This window comes from Amblyomma maculatum, chromosome 6, assembly GCF_055883805.1.
Source record: "Amblyomma maculatum isolate TAMU_Amacu chromosome 6, ASM5588380v1, whole genome shotgun sequence".
Lineage (NCBI taxonomy): Eukaryota > Metazoa > Arthropoda > Arachnida > Ixodida > Ixodidae > Amblyomma > Amblyomma maculatum.
The window spans coordinates 10,908,390-10,929,368 of NC_139349.1; the positions used below are offsets into that span (position 1 = coordinate 10,908,390).

Consider the following 20,979-nt stretch of genomic DNA (forward strand, 5'->3'; position numbering starts at 1 on the left):
TTATTTTCTTTATTTTTTTTAATACTTTGGAGGGTTTGACGAAAGCAAACATGTTGAGTTTTGTAGATATAATAGAAAACTCAAGAATATGACAGAACGTGTATTTACTTATGAACCCTTTTAGCCATGAATTTATATTTAGTCCAGTCATCAAACCCCGCCCTATGATGGCTCATCCGCTGCCCAAGAACGGCCACTGTGTGCCTGCACCATCAGTGGTCCTAACTCGCTTTCGCGAGCAAATTAAAATATTAAATACTGGATAATACACAAAAGGACAATCGGTAATCGTGTCATTATAACTAAATCTACGTAACCAATGGGCAAAACAATGTGCTTAAATGGCGTTTCGGGACTCTTTTAATAGACATCTAAGACACCTTCAAATTTTTGTGCAACTCGGAGTTCGAACGCTGCCGTTGGGCGAAACTGCTCTCACTTGTAGTAAGGAGGCGTCGCCCAATGAAGGCGCCCCATATCTGAGGCAAAACAAGCTGGCTTGACTTGCCCTTCATATCACAATGAGCATTAATTATTTTAAAGGGGATATTTTAAGTGACACCCCACCCCGCGGGAAATTATCATTAAACCACAGTTTTAAAGTTATCATGGAGCACGTGCTAAAACCCGCAAGACCACGATGTTGGAAATTAAACTTCACTGATTGGGCACTTTTTTTATTATAAACGCCACGTTAGAGAACGAATATAAGGACGAAATCGCCATAGACGAAATTAATTAGAACTTTGCTACCTTCATTATAGTAACAGCAACATATAGCTATCCCAAAATATCAGGACTTGGACACACAAAACATAAGGTATGTTGGACACACGCCTGCACATAAGCAAACACAAAACAGTAGCATAATACCTGGGGCTCTATCCCTAGATACCCCTAATCAAAGAATTTGCTGAACTTGAAGATGGACAGAGTAAAGGCGTAGTACATTCGAAAAATTTCAGAAAAAAGCTGTATATCACTACGACTTATCTAAAACAGTTCGGTACACTTAATGAAAATGCCGGAACTGGTCCGTATATTCATTGACGATTATACTCCCTTCACATTTCCGATGTTGACAGCACCCTGTAGACACCAATAGAAGAACCGGCAAATATACTGGGTGAGCATTTTGCTGGTGTCAAGTACATCTAACAACATCCAAATTCCAAAGACTCAAAGCAATAGAGAAAAACTAAACCTGCCTATTGGAGCAGTCATGGAGAAGGTCTACAACGAGCTTATTACATTAAACTATCTAAACAGAATGTTCGCCTCAGGTTAAAAAAGAACAGCAGCAGGCCTAGACAACGTGAATTACGCAATGCTTTCCAATCTCTCTGAAGCTACTGTGGAGGCAATGTTGACTATGGTAAATAAAATATGGGTAACTAGAAAAATCCGTGACTGAACGTCTAAAAAAACACTTAATGCACTTAACGAGCTCTTTCTGAAACCCGGAAAACCACCACCGAGTCTTGACAGTTAAAACTGATAGCCTTTACAATGCTGTGTTGTAAAAGGATTTGAAAACATTTTAAACATCAGACTTAGCTTTATTCTTCAATGCAGGCAACTTATAGATACAGACCATGGATTTAAAACCGTGTTCAACAACAGATCACCTTGTACTCGTTGAGAGCACCACTCGGGAGGTGTTCGTCCGCTGGCAACGCTGTATGAAAGTCTTCTTTGACCTGGATGAGGTCTACATAGCGACGCGGAGGTTCGGTATCTTCCGCGACCTAGCAGACCTAGGTATCCGCAGCACGATACTGAACGACTTGCGTGACGTTTTGGTTAACCGCACATTCCGATGCCGTCTAGGCACAACTTTCTCTCCGTGGTAAAAATGAAGTCCTTGGCTTCATTTTTATGTAATCTTCAAGTACATAATATATTTAGTCCAGGGTTTGACGGAATACCGTCTGGCGAGGAGCGAACACTGCAGAAACAAACATGCACTCGCCAAATGTTTTGAAAAAAGAAAACACGACGTTTCAGGGCCTGTACTGATCCCTTGATCACATAGAGAGCTTCATGGAACGACGGCGGCTTAAATACGGTTAAAATTGCGTATTGTCCTATTGTAGATCTCTGGAAGATTTCCACGTGTCTTTTTCACAGCGTATCAACGGGACTCACCATCAATTGGGACGAAGCATCAGTCATTACTCCAGAGGAAAAGTTATAATCGCGCCTCCTTTTAGAATTTTTTCGTATTCATAACATGTAGTATGCTCTTAACAGGAAACGTGGAAATCTTTCAGAGATCTACAATCGGACACTACGCAATATTAATCGTATTTAAGCCGCCGTCATTCCGTGCAGCGCTCTATGTGATCAACAAATGAGCCTCTTTTATAAAATCGAAAAATCACACTGACCACATTTGTCCCAAAACTTTGTCCTCTCTGAACACCTCTTCTGTTGTTACGAAGTTCCCATCCATAAAGTTCACAACTAACCCCGTTTTGTCCGGCCGTTGTTAATGTGCTTTGCGAATAAACGCAAGAAGTTAATCTTACTAGATACATACTCCACCAAACACTGCAACAAGAAATGACCCTCTGCCACCACGGCACAGCCTCCCTTCCGTAAAACTTGCGTGCGGGCTATTTGGTTATACAGATCTATCAAAGTACATACACAAATAAAACGCAGAAAGACGCCCACACCGATGAAGCGCACTGCAGGCTAGTTGGTTACATGAACCTGTCATGTGCTTCACCTGATGCAGAAGTTTTTCTGTGTTCTCTTCTCTATGTGATGGGAATGCAGCTCTGTACCGTATGTCACTTCACACTCACGCATATACAGAAAAAGCAAACGTCACAGGCGTACATACTGCAAAGATTATTTGCACTGAAAACAAAATATGACGCGTACATGTGCATACGGTGGCTCAAAAACCTAAATGAAAGTTAAAAGTGCAGTCGTGCAGCAGTAGTTCAGAGCTCCGCCGCGGTGGTGTAGTGGTTGAGGCGCTGGACTGATGCGCCCAAGGATGTGGCGAAATGCTAGGTCGAAATGTCCAGACCCCTCCACCATGGAGTCTCTCTTTGCCTGAGTAGCTTTGGAACGTTAAACCGCACAACCACGAACGAAGCCAGTAGTTCAAGATAAAATTAAAAAAAAAAGATGCGACTTTCTTAGTGTGCATCGGTTCTGCTATGATGTGTATATACCTGAAAAGAAGATAATAAAAGAAAAATTTCAAAACGGCACCATCTACACTGATTTCTTAAGCATTCTCATAGCCCTGCAAACAAGAAATGACGAAGAACCTTTATTTGAAAATAATGTACATGATATAGTTAGTCACAACTCAATAACATAACATAAGGGTCTGCTTGGTCTCTTGGTATATTTAGTTAGATTGTACCGAGAAAGCATAAGTATATGCTTCAAGAGCCCGCGTTGGTCAAATAGAAGAAGTGAACATGCCAGACAGGAATTGTTTGAAGCCAGTATACAGTAAACGTAGAGATACATGGCAGGCTGCAGAGCAAGACCATGATAACAAATTGGTTTCCGTAAAGTTTATCTTTGGGGAATGGAAGTGACATTCCCATCAGGAATGTTTTGCCGAAGTAGTTTTATGTCACTTACGCACTCAATTTGCACGCCTTCTCACCTGCAAAACAAGACAAATGCATCTGCGAAAAGTTCTGTTGTGAACTGAGAATAAGCCGCATCTTATTTTTCTGCACACAACTTGAAGAACTGAGAAAAATGTTGCGATTTTGTTTAGAATAAATACATCCCAATACACCTTATGCTGCTTTTAGGTGTAATTGGGGGAGGGGGAGGGGGGAGGGGGGGTTTGCTTTTTCGTGTAATCGGCAGATTCTTGTTCATTTCTATCAATGCTTTAAGCTTCTCAGAAAAGGAAACATTTTAGCAAACGGTAGATATCGGACAATTCCGCCCATATTTCTAACATGCTAACCTTGTGTATAGCGTATCGTAGCCTTGGTGGCTCTTGCTTCATTAAACTCAATATAACTAATTCGGTGATGAACGGCAGCAGTTGGCCACGGGTTCTTCGCCCGTTGGCCTCGACCGTTGTACACGTTTGCCTAGGCGCAGGCGTTCTATACCGCTGTTCTAACCTTTTTCATTTTCCTCTTGTTTTCTGTGATTCCTGTACTGCTTCCTCTCTGTCTCCTCGCGGCGTTTCTGCCGCTCTGCAACTTCGCTCTCCACTGCCTTCCTTTCCCTGCGCTTACGGAGTTCTCGTTCTTTCCTTCTGGCTTACTCGCGCTGTTCCTCAATGTCAACCTTGGCCTCGTTTAATTTCTCAACCATTACGCTCTCCGTCGCTTGATTTGAAAGAACGTACTTCTTTTCTTTTTTTGCTGCGCCCAAAGAAATACCCAACTGCATACAAATTTCAACGACCTCCTTTACCTTAGGGCTCTTGATCTGTCGTGCGCAATACGTTCTTAAGGTTCCCCGTCCGGTTTGTGGTATCTAGCCGCTAGCCTTAGGCGCAAAAACAGTTCTTGCCGACATGGTCGTGTATACTATACGACAGCACGAGCTTTGGTTTCAGAACCCTCTTACTAGGCTCGGAGCAATGCTCTCCCTACTGCTCCACCATTACATCTATATACTACAACAATGTATAATGACGACTGCTGGTGAACTGAGAAGAAACTTGGGCACTCACTGCGTGGAAGTCGCTGAAGCTCGTCGATCAGCAAGTGTCATCCACAGTTTGGACTTGTATATACATCCAACCGCTGATGCGACGTTGTGACTTTGTGGTCGTCATTATATATAAGGCGGTAGAATTCATTAGTAGTCATCGCGGCATGTGCGCAGGCAAAGGATAGCCAGAATAAGATGACGGCAGTGCAGTCAGAGATCTGTACATGCGTATTGATCGGAGCTGTCAAAAGTAAGAACATGACGCTTTTATTTATTTATTATTATTTGGGGAGGGGAGGGGGGGGGGTTAAGTCTAGTGGTCGAGGTTTATAGGTATACTGCGTCATTCAGAATATAGCAATTAGTTTACTTGTGCTACCTCAAGATTCCGAAAATGGGAGATGTGAAATCACTTTTTTTTTTTTGCTACTATTGTCTTCCGTTTACTTTCGATAGCATCTCTGCATAGATATATAACACTTCGGCCCCGCGCAAACGACGAGGACACGATCACTGCCTGTCGCCCATTTCTCCCTCAGGGCTCACTGTTTATGTTCTCGGAGGTTGACTTGCGGTTGTGCCGACAATTTCACAGAAATAATGGGCTCATCATCCGTCTCACATTGGTTTTCGTCGGCCCCGGAAAAACGGAAGACCCAGCGAAAATGGCGACTTAAAATTGTTTTCTCTTTCTTTTACTTTGTGCTTGCAGTTGCAACCTATTGAAATGTTGGACTTTCTTCTCGGAATGACCTAATTAACTGCACTCTGCTTCACAACATAAATTTTTGCATAAAACGCTTTAGTATAGAGAATGCACTTCCGTTAACACGTGGTCGACGAACATTATTTACGCCTATTTATTTTTTACATGAAGACTGTGGCCAGTGTTAACAGATTTTTGGAATTGTGTTTAATATTTTCACGTGTGTCGTAATTTAATCAACTTAGGCATTCTGGTCGATGTGGAACCTAAAGGGGACTAAAGTTAAATTCTGTCATCCACCTTTCGTTCATACCAGAATTAATGTGGATGTGGCTTGGCAGCTCAACAGACCTGTTTTATTTATAAACACGATACGGTGCATATCTTTGATTCTGTCAGCGGAGCAAAATATTTTGTGCAGACAAATCGAACGCACGAAAGTGGAAATGGTTAACGAAACAAAGCGTCTTTATTACCTCGCTAGTAAAATGTACATGACGCAAACCCGTTGTTGGGACTCTCTGTATCACACTCAGGAGAGTCCAGACTACGAAGTTCGGGAAGTATACAAGCACAACGGGAGTGGAGTGTACAATGCAATGTCTGTCGGCGGAGGTTAAGCAATTCTCTAGTGTTAAGATGTGCCATATTCACCTGAAAACTGGTAAAAAAAAAAAAAAAAAAAAAAAAACCTTCACATGTGCTGCATGCTAAACATCTGAAATGCTCTGCAAAGCTACGTAAAATAAATGAGTTTGATGCTGTTGTTATTCTCGTTCTTGTTGTAACTGTAAGTTTAATCATATGTATTTGTTAGCATCATTTCATGTAATGCGAAAAGAAACCTCCAAATGCAGAGCCGAGTTTTGGACAATCCTAACACGAGCCGTCAGTGCCATTTCCTTGTTTGCATCTTTAAGTCCTACTAAAATTTCCAGTGTACCAAATACTGATCACACCCGAATGCATTTTAAAAAGAAGAAGAAATTTTCCCTTTAGCAATAAAAATTCCATGATTACTGGAGATTTCAGATATCAAAGAAACTGTGTGCATGAGTGATACAGCATCCCCTGATGCACACAGCGTTTGTTAACCCTGCATATATAGAGAATATTTTCTGAGGCCTGTTCTGCACGGAATCCTAAATTCTAAGGAAAGTGTGTTTTATCAAATACAGTTTTCTTTCCGAAGATTTTAAGGTTCTTGACAATCAGCTATGGAGTAGTCACAGGAATTCCTAGGTTGCTAAAATATTCCGCCGCTCAGAATGTATGCCACATTTAGTCCTAAAATGTATTCGTATGTGAAGCAACGCATCTTCATTGACGCAAACCTTCCATCAAGAAAACGAGCGCATTTCTTTGGGTACGTTAGCCTTGTCGCGTTGAGGAAAACAATGACAAAATTCTCCGAACTCATGCAGCCATGAGTTCAGTGAGGTATCATCTCGGTAAACAAGGGCTTTCTCATCTCGTATTTATTCATCTCGTCATTCCTAATGAGCATTTTCCAAACTGACTATGCAGCCTGGTTTCATATTTGAACACGTACATTTCGCGACTTCTGTCCAAAGAAACACGTCCGCTCAGCAGTATGCTCAGACAAAATGCTGCCATCAGATTCGCCGCCTTGTGGCAGTAATACCCGACCCCCTAGATTGTTCACGCTACGCCAGCAGCATCACGTGCAAGATTGATAATGTAGTTTACTTGGAGCATGTTTCACATTACACTGGAAAAAAAAAAACAATAGCTGCGCCCGTGGTACCATTCTAAACGTCGATCCATATTGTTCTTTTTCAACAGTAGAGCAAAAGTAAAAATTATGCAATTTAGTACAGCAAAATCCTAATTTTGACCAACATCATGCATGTTGTCATTTCTCTTAGACTACACAAACTGCTATTCAGTTCATTATAGAAGACGTTATAACCTTATTCCTTCAAACCATTCTCCACCGGAAACATAGAAGACATTCAAAGAGTATCTTCGTCCTTCCTCTGGCGTAGACGGCCTCTCGTTTTCTGGAAGGCACGTTTATGTATTTCCACTTTCCTCGCGCAAGCTCGAAACATCATTCTTGAGAAACGTCAAACCGACAGCACGAAAAGTTGCAAACAAAACACACGGGAGACAACAAACAAAAAGTCCAACAACGCAAAAGCAAACAAAGAAAACAAAATAACAGTGGTAGAGGCGAGGACGTAGTTTCGACGAATCGACCGCTTGGAGCCCACTCAAGCGGCTGCACACTGGAACACAGCCTGACGTAGAACGCGGGCACCGGGTCCTAATGAGACGACGCGGAGCACATTGCGTCAGCGATGAAGTCCCGTACTCTGACGCCGTCTCGCGACACGCCACTGTGCACACAATTGGCTTTCAGCCGAGCACAATGTCCTGCGACGTGCCGTTGCCACCGCGGTGCCTCCAGAAGTTCTTCCAGAAGTTGCACTCGTCGAGGCGCGGGCCGATCTGCACGGTGGCGTTCCTCGCTGAGAGCGACAGGTACTGGGGGTTCTCCTCCGAGAATCGAGGCCACGACGACACCATCGACGGCATGTCCGGCCGCCTGAAACGAGACGCGGAATAGAAAAGAAAATGTCACGAGAAAGAACCACTCTAACGATACGGTGCACTTAGGCATTACAAATTAGTTAACTCAGAAGACTGAGCAAGGGGTGCACCGCGTCGCGCATCGTCCAAGAGGACAGATACCACGTGACGGCAACGTCACTCCTCTGACCTTGCCGGTATAGTGCACTGGAATACAGTTCTGGTGGTCATACTGCCGGATCGGGGACCGGACAGAAAATGCCGACTGCCCTTTAACTGCGCTAATTTGGAGACTACCGAAGTTTATTTCAAAAATGGCGCTCTTCCTTCGAGACTGGCAGTTTAGCGTTAATTTCGCGTATATGCGCTCGTTCTGTGGCTTACTAAAAGCACCGAAGCCGGTTTTACTCTGCTTGGGCTGTTGGAATCATTTGAGTACAAAAAGACATTGCGGTACGTGTCTATCATTGTGTTTTCCTTGCACCTAATAGGTTTTGAAAATTTCATTTCGAAAAAGATACATTCAAAACGCCTGAAACGTCCCGCTTTCGCGTCCGACGTAACGACTAAAAAGGATTTTAAAAACAACTTTTTTGCAGTCGCTAACACCCGATTCCAATATGTTTTTTAAAAGGTAACGACATTCTATAACAGGCTGCAAAACCTGAAAATTTATATTAATTACAAACTATTTAAACTAAAATAAAATCTCTCATTACTCCCACATTTCAATTCGACGTAACCCCAAAAATATGGTCATAAAAGAACTTTTTATGCCACAAATGCCTAAGTAAAATATAATTTCAGAATTATAGAGACGCTGGAACAAAGTGCCGGAAAACATACTAATCTATTTTTATGACCGATGCATAAGCGTCATTTCTTTTTAAATATCATGCGGGGTGCGGGAAGTGCGTAATATGTGGATGCCTGTATATAGTTGCAGTGGTTGCCTGAAAATCGTCGTTCACCGTGGACGAAGTGAACTATGGACGTCAGCAGCCTATCCCAGATTTGAACACGGCACTACCTCATGGAAAGCGACATCGCGCAACCAGAGTGAGGAATCTACGGCACAGCTAGGCTTCCTGTTCCCTCGGGTGGCGATGCTCATCTGCAAGCTTTTTCAAAAAAAGCATTGTGTTTATGGCTTGCAATCGTGCACCGCTTAAAAGGCTCCTAAACAGCATTGGAATCGCCGGAAAACGAGAAAACTGTCATGAAGAATGGTAGGCGATATAATAAGCTTGTAAATACCCCTTTGTTTATACATGTTTTCGAAAATTGGTTCTTTCACGAAACCCATAGCTTCGCAGATCGCCAGCCGAGCCATATCAATTGGAGGCGTAGTGCATACGTGGGATCGCCAGAATATTATAATTTACACCGAAATTATAACAACAAAATAAAAGCAAACTCAAGCTGTATGAAGGCGTGATGCTACAGATCTGCGATAGGCGCACTAGCTGGACATTTCGCCATTTTGGCATTCCTTTTTGCATTGATCCCCTTCCTCACATTCTATTTCGCCGTCACTTTTTTGTTGAGCTGTTTCGTGGACTTCTCATGGGAGAAGGAGAGAAAGAAAGATGGGTGCTTGAAGTTGGTCTTGGCAGATGACTGCAACTGCACTCTATAAAGCAGCTAAACAGTCGTTGTAAATTTATGGCACAATTTAATGTTTCAATAGAAAAATAAAAAACGTTCTGCGCAATATTAGTGTCCACAGCTTCTCTATAGCTGTATGTGAATTCCGATCGGCGAAAATGAAATCAGTGCTGACATGCAGTGCGGCTGTTTCTCTAGGTCTCTAAACGTTTAATGGGACAAGGAGGTCATAAGCAGGTCCTTCGACGGTGTAATCTCTCAGCGATCCTGTAAGCAGAAGCACCGTACGCCTCCTCGTAAGCCAGACACGTAGTATGGTCAGCCTGGGATGACACCGCGCTTTTATCGCGACTACGAATCAGAATCAAGTAGGACGGGGGAACCTCTTTTCGTCTTATGGGACTAGCTGCCCAGATAACTCGTTTTCGGATCGAACGAGAAATAAGTAGTAAGGGCTGAGCTGGACGGGGGAGAGGGGTTGCGGATGGAGAAAGGGAAGAGGACTTCTGTTCAACACTGGTAGAAGCGTAGAAAAGCGGAGGTGGAGTTCAAGGAAAGAGGGGGGGGGACTAATCCGGAAGGAAACAAGCGGAGGTCGACCTTTCGTTCTCTCTGAGCTCGTTCCAATAGGAAGCGCTTCGCAGGCTTTTGACTTTTTACATAAAGGCATTCACGGCAAGATTTGTTCCAACTGTGGGTCGACTGAGTGAATCCATTGTGCTTTTCAGCGGCGAGTGTCCTCTGAGATATAAGCTGCCCGTGAACCACAGCTGTTGAGTATGCATGCACTGGCAGGCATGAGATGAATGAAAACGTGAGTGCGCTGCTCGAGGTAACGAGAGTTCGAAAGACACGGCTATTGAGACCGTGTAATCAACTGAACAGTACGATACGTGCCCCGGTCGCTGATTTTAGCGAGCCGTTTCATTTCCTGACAACGTTACAACGCTTCATTTAGCATTTTAGTAAGGCGAAAACCTTGTGTTGCTTATCGGCAACGGAACCCGGCGTTCGTGCTCAAAAAAAGATGTACGAAAACGCCGATTCATTATGCACGAATGTGACATCATCCACCCCAAAAACCACTCAGCAAGCGGCGCCAAATTTGAAACGATGCGCTTTGAATTGAAGATTCATTTCGTTGAAGTAAGGCGGACTAAGTTACATTATAGTGAATTTCCGCGAAATGACAGTATATTTCAAACATTTAGTCGGGCTAGGGTGGAGACCAGTGGATCAAGCATTAGTTTTGGTGAAAGGTTGCAGAAGTACTCAAAGCTTGCTCCTTCGCAGTGCGCAGTAGCCTTGAATTATTTCCGTAATCTTTACTTTGATCCTCTTCTAATAGCTCATTGTCTCTAGGGGACGCTGGCACTAAGTATTTATACTATTCAAAACACCGCAACCAAGTCATAACGTAATTAAAGCATAGGTTTTAGAGTATCGTTAAAACCATCTGGTTCAACACGAAGTAATTGATGAAGTCTGATCGCGCAGACAAATAAAGTACCCGATTAGGTGATTAATAGCGCTAAGCAATGAAATGACTAAATAGTATCGCGATCAGTGTTTCGCTATTATAGCGCTGCTTTGATCATTGCCTGTTTCGTTTTTTTTTTTTTTTTTTTTTTTTTTTAAGAATACACTACAATACTTTTTTTTTTTTTTTCGCAGAGCCTACATGGGCACACGTCTGAACTAATAACAGTTCTAGACAGTGAAGCGACAGAGACGGCAGGTATTGCCTAAACGAACCGTATTGCTTAAAAGATTCTTAACTGTCTCTCTCTGCGGGCAAAATTTAAAAAAAAAATAGAAAGCTGGTGCCTTTTTATATTCAGCCCATAGTTTTGAGGAAGGTTGTCACTGTATTCACAGTCTTGTCTGCGAAAGATTTTTATTGCTTTGAAAAATGAAGAAAAAGCTGCGAAACCCTTAAGCTCTGCTTTCAAGAGCATATCGCGACAGCGTTGTTGACTCCCATTTTTCGACCCCGCTGCGTATCTTGTTTCGGGTACTTTTTTACTGGCTTAATAATTTAGCCTTTAATTTGGCTCTTTCTTATCTCACAAATGCAGTTTAACATACAATCCTAAGCTACCACATTATATCAGAGATCCGCTGACAACGGCTTTAACCAAGCCAAGCGAACGTTGCTCGTACGGCATTTCTAACCAGCGTGTCGAATTCGGAATCCACGGGTCCTGTAAGGCTGCATTCTGATCTCACCCTGGCATTCTAGTAGCATCTATCCCATGATCTGGAAAGCATGGCAGAAGCTGTAACAACTAGCGTGTCGTGCCTGCAAGCTATACGCCTCAGTCTCCAATTCAGCACGCTCCAGAGGGCGCCTAGTGTGTCGTATTCGTCATATGACACACTATACCGATTATAATTACGCAACCTTCGAAGAAACATCCGACTCAAACACGGCAGCTATGACATTCGCATAGCTTGAATCTGCCAATGAATCAAAGCTGCCGTCTCCCAGCCCCTTAATTATGACTCCTTATCGTACTGAATGTACGATTGAAGTAAGCTTCCCAGGTTCTCAGAGTTAAAACCAGACAGCTCGGCTCGGCTTTCTTTTTTTTTTTTTTTTTGCTGCCTGGCTAAATCCCTCAAAAACGAATCAACTAGGATTGACGAATGGCTTTTAGTTATGTGATAATAAGTGCACATTTAATGACTACTCTTTCTTTTCTATATATTTATATGCCTTTTTTTACCATGAGTTATAATTTAGTCTCCCAGCCTCCGTTTCCTTCGATCACGTGAAATCGGAACGTCGCCTGAGTGCTTTGACATCATGCACGCTAGACTATCGGTATATCGGTTCACGTCTATTCGAGGTAACACTTGCTATGGCACGAGAGTACCCCTTTACAGATTGTTTCAAAGCCACAACTCCCGTTATCCGCGGATGCTTCGATGAGACCCTTGCAATTTGGACAGCAGCGATCCATCCTCGTACTTTCCGAAAGACGATCCGGATCTGGATGATAGGTATGCTCCAAGGAAACATCGCTAGTTAAAGCTTCAATTAGTACATTTGCCGTCTTATTTGTTTGTGGTTTAACTCTGGTTAACCCTAGTTGAATTTCGAAAGTAACTGCAGAAGCTTCCTTTGTCTGCTACATTATTCCGCTATAAGGCCCTATCAGTGTAAGGTGCTATATTATTGAGGACACTTAAGTTCATGCCTTAAGGGCATGACGCGAGAGCGTAAGCTACCAGCCCACATATAAAGTCACGCTTCAACCAAGCCTTATAGACCTGCCTGTGTGTCGTAGGGGTAACGAGAATACAAACGGTTCTGGCAGGCTGATTCTGATATCACCCTCCCTTATGAATGGAGCGACCCGAGTTGGCAGCCCCTGCCCGTGGCATAGGGGTAACGTGAATTCAAATGTCATGGCAGGCTATTTATGAGGAGACCGTAGCTACGCCTCTTCACGACGTAGCTGCGGCTAGCTGCGGGCACCCGATGTCTTGAAAACCTACCGCAATTTAGGTTTCGTTACGAAGCAAGCCATTTTTATCAATTTTTAAATGATTTTTTTTTTTTCATCTATATGCAGGCATGGCAATATTGTTCAGACGCTTGAGCGTAAACGCAGTTTTCTTATTGCAATAAGAATACAAACTACATGCATGAAATACTATCGAAGGTTTTCGATCTCAGTCAGCAACCTGACACTGTAAAAAAAAAAAAAAAAAAAGAGCTTTTTGCACCGCACTCCCATTTCTGAAACGAGTGGTTGACCTTATGATCGTTGTTTTCCTTTATTCATACATTTGATATTCACGCACAGTAACCCATTAAGCAATTCTGGTATGCGCGGAAAATATTTATTGAAAGGGTTACGTCTATATGGCCAATCCACAAAGCTAACTTGGCGTTAAAAGCTTCCAAGATCGAGCTCCGTTAATAGAACATATCCTAATCCGTTTTAGTCTTAGACGAAAGGACAGCTCAAGAAAAACGACCGCACATTTACCGTGAGAACTGTTACGTGTAATTTATGTACGCAACCTAGTGACGTCGTGCCGGCATGTAAGTAGTAATTTGAGCGTGGTGGATCTTTCGTGGCTGCTGTATGGTATTATGCTTGTTGACCGGCGTATAATCAATCGAGCAGGATGTGCAGCCGGGTTCATAGGCATTTTGATCCCCAAGCGCTGGCGGTGGTCGTGACGGCAGTATTTTCCCCGCTTCAATGCCGACTAGATTTGCGATTCTATGTTCGTTGCAGCCGCCGCCGTTAATAAGCTGTGGCCCAGTCATATTGTTACATGCGATGGAAGGTTCTAATCTCCCTTCTCCCCCGTTCCCTCCCCTTACTTCTTCTCTCCGAGAACTACAAGATGATACATTTCACCACTCATGGCTGTTATCTTGTGACTTGCAGCACTTCAGCTTAGCGGGACTCAAATTCCTTAACTACACACCTGCACCTATATTAACGGCTAATGCCCATGACCTATATTTATTCGCAGTCAGCGGTTTTGAATTTGTACCGTATACCTTTTTTAGGTGCACCATGAACCGCTTCTAAGCTCACGTTTGGTACCATCGCGTGTAGTCACTGAAGCGCTCTCTTCAGCACTGCTAAAAGTGGTCGGCATTACGCTAATCAGCCTTGAATCCCTCCATCCAAAAGCAGGTCATCAAGATAAGCTCGGCCCCAAAGCTGTCGTTTTCACATAAAAACCTCGCGTGTGATGCCACTATGCATAATAAAATAATAACCACGGGAGTGCGTGGCTAAGATAGCACGCGGTCATACAATCAAGGTGATTGTACGCGCGCCAAAACAAAAACACGGTCGTCGCTGCATGCAGCCAGTGGCACGATACTAGGGTCGCTGAAAGCCTCCGCGAGCACTAGCCTCCCATCCCAGCGGCCTTGCATATTAAAGCCCACAGCACAAGCAAAATCGTTCGTTACGAACCGCGTCGCGCGGTCGGCGGCAAGGAGTGATTACGCATGCAGCTGTATCGTCAGATGCGAAGCCACTGGGGCGGTAGTGTAGGAGAGAGCGTAGTCGACGGGAAGCTGAACCTTGGCGCTCGTGTTTATGCGCCAAAAGGAGTTTCAAGCGAGCAGGAACTCGTCTGACGTTAATGCGCTCTATGGTGAACACACCGAAAGGCACTGCCTGGTTTATTTGGAGGGCTGATATTTCAAAAAGATACCTAATGCTTCCGATGCATACAATGGTCCCCGTTTACGTACAAATAACCGACCGCCAACATTTTCTGGAGTGCTTTCAAAGCAAAATATTCCTTGCAGTTATGTGCCAGAATAGTGACCCTCCATAATTTAATTTTCTCAAGACCACGGGTCAAGGCAATTGCTTATAGTTACGCGGAACACATAGAGGGTCTCCTTGAAGCGTTCGCACAAAGAAGCAGTTCAGACTTGGACCCTTGCCCAGTGTTTCAACTGCGCTTGTTTTCTTTAATACTTACGTTTATTATGTGCAGAGTGAAAGCGCAGCGATGCCTTGTTTTATACTTTGCAGACTGGCTGTGTTACGCAAGCGCATTCTGTGCAGATCGATTGTTTTGCGCGTCCCTGTTGATTAGCCTGCTCGCCGTTCACGACGGCGCAGAAAAGGAGGCGGCGCGAGTAACGCGATCACTGCTCTCATCGCGAGAGGAAAACAATGAAACTGCGTCCAAGTGACCTTTGGCGCCGTTGCCGCACGTTTCGCTTCCGGGTGAGGCCTCTTCGCAAGCAGGTGCCCATCGCGCTCGAAGGAAGACAGCATTGCTATACAGCAATTCGTACTGCCTTAATGTTTGAGAAGCATTCGCAAAGCCGATTTCTTAATATTTGTTTTACGAGTTTTCTTTCTAGTCCAAATGTCCATGAGGCATCAGCATTCGACCTCAGCACTCTAGGAGCCATGCATTGCCGGGGGCGCCTGTTGCAGCGCTCAGAGAGCGTTAGATATAATTAGAAAGGACAGCTAGTTAATTGCATAACGTGACTGAAGGCAATGTAATGGTTAACGCGACGAACGTTTGGTCACGTGCCAAGTCACGAACGTTTGGTCATAGCCTTTCCAAACTGCAATGCAGCTGGCCTTCCATCTAAGTTGTTAGGGACGGCCTTCATACGCCTTAAGTTTTGTTAGTTTCTCGCACCAGCTAGAAGCCTCGTTTAGTAGCTCCGCCATTGATCAACAGAAAATTTCGCACCATTTTGGTACTTAGCTTCACTAGAAGGTATTAAACTTTATCAGTTCAGTATAATTTTTACTGGCACGTGTCGGACGGAACATATAAGACACTAGTGGCTGCTAAGATGCGATTTATTTGTGACTTGCGCATGCGATGGTTAAAAGAGGCATGGTTATTTAGGCGCTACGAAATTTTCAACTGAGAACTCACAAAATGCATTTTTGAATGTCATTTTACGAGCACAATTCATAGTCGCAACATAGTTAGGTGTGACGTTAGTAAACCTATCTAGCGGTAAAAGCCTCTCAGGTTTACTTCCTCTCTGAAGCGGTCGTGTCGAACTATCAGGACGCTGCCGTAGGATTATCTATATAAATTAAATAACTGTTCATAAACATAGCCAGTAAGCAGGAACGCTTGTTTTAAGCCCAAATGTTAGTATTGGGTGACCACCGCGGGCACATGTGTGTATGGCGACAAAAAGAAGTTGGTAATTCTTCCGGATACCCGAACTAGAATGAAAATTGCAAGATGCCTTGATAACCCTTTTCATACAATTTATTCCTGCATCTTCACGTGCCTGAAATAAATGCTGAATGCATAATCAAACTACGTACGACGCCCTTTCTGGATAATGCTCAGGGGGGCAGAAGAGTACTTCATATTTTAGTTTCTACTTTCTATGCTGTCAGTTCAGTTTTAGACAACGCCCCTCTACGTAACCAAGACCTACGGCTTTCGTAGGCATCTCTTTAGTATAACCTAGTATTTAAGGGAGCCACAATACTTTGAAGTATCACAAAACAATCCCACGCTTATTTGCCCATTCGCTACTTAGATATTTTTCACTTCAAGAAAAAAGCGGCTTCTTCCGCTCCGTGTGTGGCGAGGGAGCTATTGTGCATGTTTGGGTCTTCCGTAGATGAGCTAAGTGCCAACGAAAGGAACCGCGTGATGCAGAAGGACCTGTTCCCGTGTTTTGCGCGGACTACCGCAAGAAGTAGGCTATCTGGCGTTGAAGCGATGTCCTTGCTGTCTACACGGAGTCACGCTCGGGCAGAGAAGTAGTCGGAACGCGGAACGCGGGATTCGTTCTGCCCCTGTTTCTCGCCCCTTCTTTCCGCTCGTCGCGTCTGAGGGCGCTTCCGTCTGCGAGACCACAGCACCTAGCAAAGTTCAGGGACGGCTTCGAGATTGGTAGCCGCAGCTTTAAGGTTCACCATTTCAAATTCTGGCCTACTTACGCTCTTGCCAACTGGTTCATTTCCGTACAAGTGCGCAGTTCTGAGACTTCGTCGATATCCTGAGTGATACGACCACGCTCGGAAATTAAAAACGCTCTGATCTCTCATCCGGCATTAAAGCTTTTGCGCCGACGTCTGCTGCCTCGCTTAAAGAGAAAGGTCAGATGGTACGCATGTTCCGAGACCGTTTCGGATGCTTTCAGACTCGTTGGGGGGCGGAAACGGGAGTCACTTGAAAAAACGCGCCCAAGGCACTAAATGAGTCTGCCCCGGTGTCGCGAACTTAGCGCCCCGTTCACGTATTCAGGGAGGAGATATCCCGGGGGCGTATTTACAAAGTGGATCGCGATCATCTCCTTGAGACACCTTCTTTCTTGTCCTTCCCCCATTCTAGATGCTGCCGAGATACTCGAAAGCAGAAAGGAAAAAAACCGGCCGATAGGCATCGAGGCCCACACTCACCCCGTGCGTGTGAACCTCCCAAGCATCTTCATGATCTTCTCGGAGAGCAGTTTCTCCTCTTCGCTCTTGCTCATGTCGCTCATGGAGCCGAGCATGTAGAGTGTTTCCTCGCCGTACGTTGGCCCGAACAGCTGCGAGCCGAAAGATGATTCTTGCGTCAACATGAAGTAGTAGACGTTCGCGCCACGCCGCGCCAGGTCCTCGCCGAATTGGTTTCCGGGGCAGAGAGTGACGCCGTCCCCGATCGCGCGGCCACCGGCCTTGAGCATTTCGCTCGGGCTGTCCTCCGTCTCATTGAGATAGTAGTTCGTGATGGGTGCAGCGTTTCGCTTGTACATCATGCCATAGAAGAGGCCCACCACATAGCGCACATCTCCCATGGTGATGTCATCCGGGGGAGCCCCGTCGAAGTAGCCGCCATAGTAGACAAGGGCCGCGGCTTCTTCCTCGGTGAGGCCCATGAGCACGTCCATGCCCTTAAAGCTCGCAGAGTCTTCCATCATGTCCTGCGGGCTCTTCGGCAGGAACTCGTCGCCGAACACAGGGAACAAAGACATGCGACCCCGGCTGAACTCATACTGGGCGCTGTTGGCGATTTCGTGGGCGTCCTTGGACTTGAGACACTGCAACACGCCACCTGGGTTTCGCCTCCAGTCTTGTTCGTTGTCCAGGCAGCCCAGCTTGCGAGTCACGGTCAACGCCCGGTTGTACGCCACATCGGGCTTGTTCAGCGGCGAAGTAGTGTACGGGTTGCCTCCCAGCAGTATGGCGCGCTTAAAGAGGCCTCGGCTTTTCGGCGACAGCATGTGGTACCCCACGCTTTGGGCACCGGCGTCATGGCCCATGAGGGTGATCATGTCCGGATCACCACCGAAGTCCTCCACGTTGTCGCGGATCCAATTCATCGCCAGCCGCTGATCTAACAGTCCCAGGTTGGCTGGCAAGTCCTTGTTGCGACCATACATGAATCCGAAGGCGTTCAGGCGGTAGTTGAACGACACGGCTACCACGTCGCCAACCGATGCAAGGTGGGACATATCTGCTGATGCCCTCTCAGAGCCTCCGTGTGTAAAGGCGCCCCCATGGATGAACACGACGACGGGCCGCCGTGAGCACTTGATATCCTCTCTACAGGTCTCCGGAGCCCAGACGTTCAAGAAGAGACAGTCTTCATTGACGCTGAGGTCATAGTTGTTCCAGTGCTCGTCGGCGTAGAAGTACGTCTGTGGGCATGATGGAGGTTTGATTGTGGCGTTGTATATTCCCGTGCCCCAGTCGTAGTGAGGCACTGGTTTTTTAAAGCGCAGGTCCCCCACGGGAGCCATGGCGTAAGGGATGCCGTAGAATTCGTCCACATGACGGTCGTTCACCGTGCGTCGTATGCCGCGAGCACAGCCTGTCCTAAAGCACACCACCGGCGCGTCGGAAAAGATGTCGTTCTCGGAGGGTAGGCTCCGGCCATGCACACGGAGAACGCTGAGCGCCACAACGGCCAGAACAACCGGGGCGAACATCGCGATGCGACTGCACGAAAGAAAAAAGGCAGTGATTACATTGTCAACTCTTTCTTTCAACTTCTTTTTAAAAACTTATCTCATCATATATATTACGTAAAGCATAACCAAAAAGGGGCCAGGTCGGTCCTACATGCAAGCATGAAGTTCGCAGCACTTCTGTTTTATGAAACAAGGTACAGACATGAATGGGGCTACCTGCGCTTTTTTTTTTCTTTAAAAGATTTGGTTTGTGGAAGCCAACATCTCATGCAGTGCACTGAATAATGACGTTTTAATTGTTTCTAAATATTAAAAGTGAAAAAAACTGGGCGGACATTTAGTTCGTTCTTAAAAGTGTAGTGGAAATCATTGGTAGCATTACGCACTGCGGCGTCCCATCCGCACAGCGTTTACAGATCATTTGCTCACATGCCGAGTAAAGAATGACTGCAGAAGTTGGTGTCCAGAAAGAAAGTGCGTGACCAATCTCCTCCTTAATTCTTCTTGAACTTAGCCTCACATTTATGCATATTTAATCACCACCACAAAAGCCTCCTTTCAGGAAATCTTTTCTTGTTAAAACAATGAATCCTAAGCGAGCGCCATCGCCATAAAGTTCCGGTCTCCTGAATCATCGTCCTTTCTTAAAAAGCGAATATTTTGTGTCTCCAGCCTTGTTCATTACGCCGCTTACATATATTCTTACGTTTGCCATTTGACCGCAGCTCATTGCAGCTGATTATTTCACCATGAGAATGAAATGTGGCACGGGAGAAGGCTTCAGTTCCTAAACTTACCGTGGTAGAATATCGCAGTGTGCAATAGCCAGAAGGTAGCAAGTCTCCTGTCTAACAAAGCTGAAAGACAGCTGACGGGAAAAAACAAAAATCTTTGTCGGCCGCAGAAAAGCTAACCCAGGGATGCTGGCAGCGTGCGCCCACGGGAGACTGTCGGTACAGAGAAAGTCTGACTCTATCTCCCAAGGAAGGCTCCCCGAGCTCAGACTTCGGCTAAGGCACGAACAGGATCGAGACTCTGGCCAATGGGCCCCGGACACGCCTAGAGAGCGACGAAAGTGAAGAAGGACAGGTGAGCTCCGCCGGAGGCGTCGGACACGACTGAGCGAACACCGGCGCAGGCGGGACAATGTATAGCGGCTCGCACGTGACTCGGGAGCGCGGCGTACCCACCTTGTCGAGTGGCTATCCTGGGCCTGCGGTCAAGATCAGCATCCTTCACACGCCCTCTCCGCGGAAGCTGCAGAGCGTAGTGATTCCACGTCCATACGAGGGCCACCTTTTGACGTGCGAGTCGCGCCCCCCTCTTCTTCTTCGGCCGGGCCTTGAATACAGCCGAAAGGGGTACACGGCCGCCGCGCGCAGGGATGAAGCCGACACTGGAGAGGAGGTCGAAGCGGAGCACCCTGGAAGGGCGCCGACGCTCTCTCCGCGCGGTCTCTCTTTTGCGGCGATTACGCGCCAGGCGAGCGGCGAGAGCGCGCGCTGCTGAGCACAGCGGTCGAGCGAGGGCTACCTGCGGGTGAGAGGAGACGCACATGGAGGTGGATGGCGGCTTACGTCAAGACGACGAGTTAGCAATGGGTCACCACGACGGGCCTTAGCACGGAACCTGCATGCAGCAAAATTCTCTGATCACCATCCGTCGCCCCGGGCTATTAAACGTGGTAGCCGCTCGGACATGTTGAACTACCTCTTGTACGCTCTCTCGTGCCTCCTCCTTTTCGTCGTGACCGGCGCGTAATCGAATTTTGCTCGCTGACGGAATCGAGCGCGCGTTTACTGAGCGCGGAGGCCAGAACACGCCGGCTCACAATCGACTTTGTTTCTCCCTGCGGGGCTCGCGTATAACGTAATGCACCTTTGCGAACACTCTCTGCTTGACATGTCCTTTTCATTTTATGTGTCGGTATTTGTGTGTGTTGGTGGGCGCTGTCCTCGCAGCGAAGTCAATTTGGACCGATGCGCTGAAGCTGAGACCTACACGTGTGAGTTGCGCGGCCATACGCAATCAGGGAGGCACGTGCCATTGTCCGTTA

The 20,979-nt window shown here is 45.8% G+C and overlaps 2 protein-coding genes across 2 annotated transcripts in view; one reads left to right on the forward strand and one right to left on the reverse strand.

Annotated features, from left to right (window-relative positions):
• Positions 1-20,979, forward strand: part of LOC146185057 (acetylcholinesterase-1-like) — a 156,045-nt gene that overhangs the window by 15,744 nt on the left and 119,322 nt on the right. The gene's annotated exons all lie outside the window — the stretch shown is intronic.
• Positions 5,821-19,807, reverse strand: LOC146185058 (acetylcholinesterase-like). The gene is made up of 3 exons (XM_084606043.1): positions 19,721-19,807; positions 17,428-18,951; positions 5,821-7,937 (listed from the first exon to the last, which is right to left on the reverse strand). The coding sequence occupies exons 2-3, from the start codon at positions 18,939-18,941 to the stop codon at positions 7,748-7,750; spliced, it is 1,704 nt and encodes a 567-aa protein (XP_084462169.1). The 5' UTR covers positions 18,942-18,951; positions 19,721-19,807; the 3' UTR covers positions 5,821-7,747.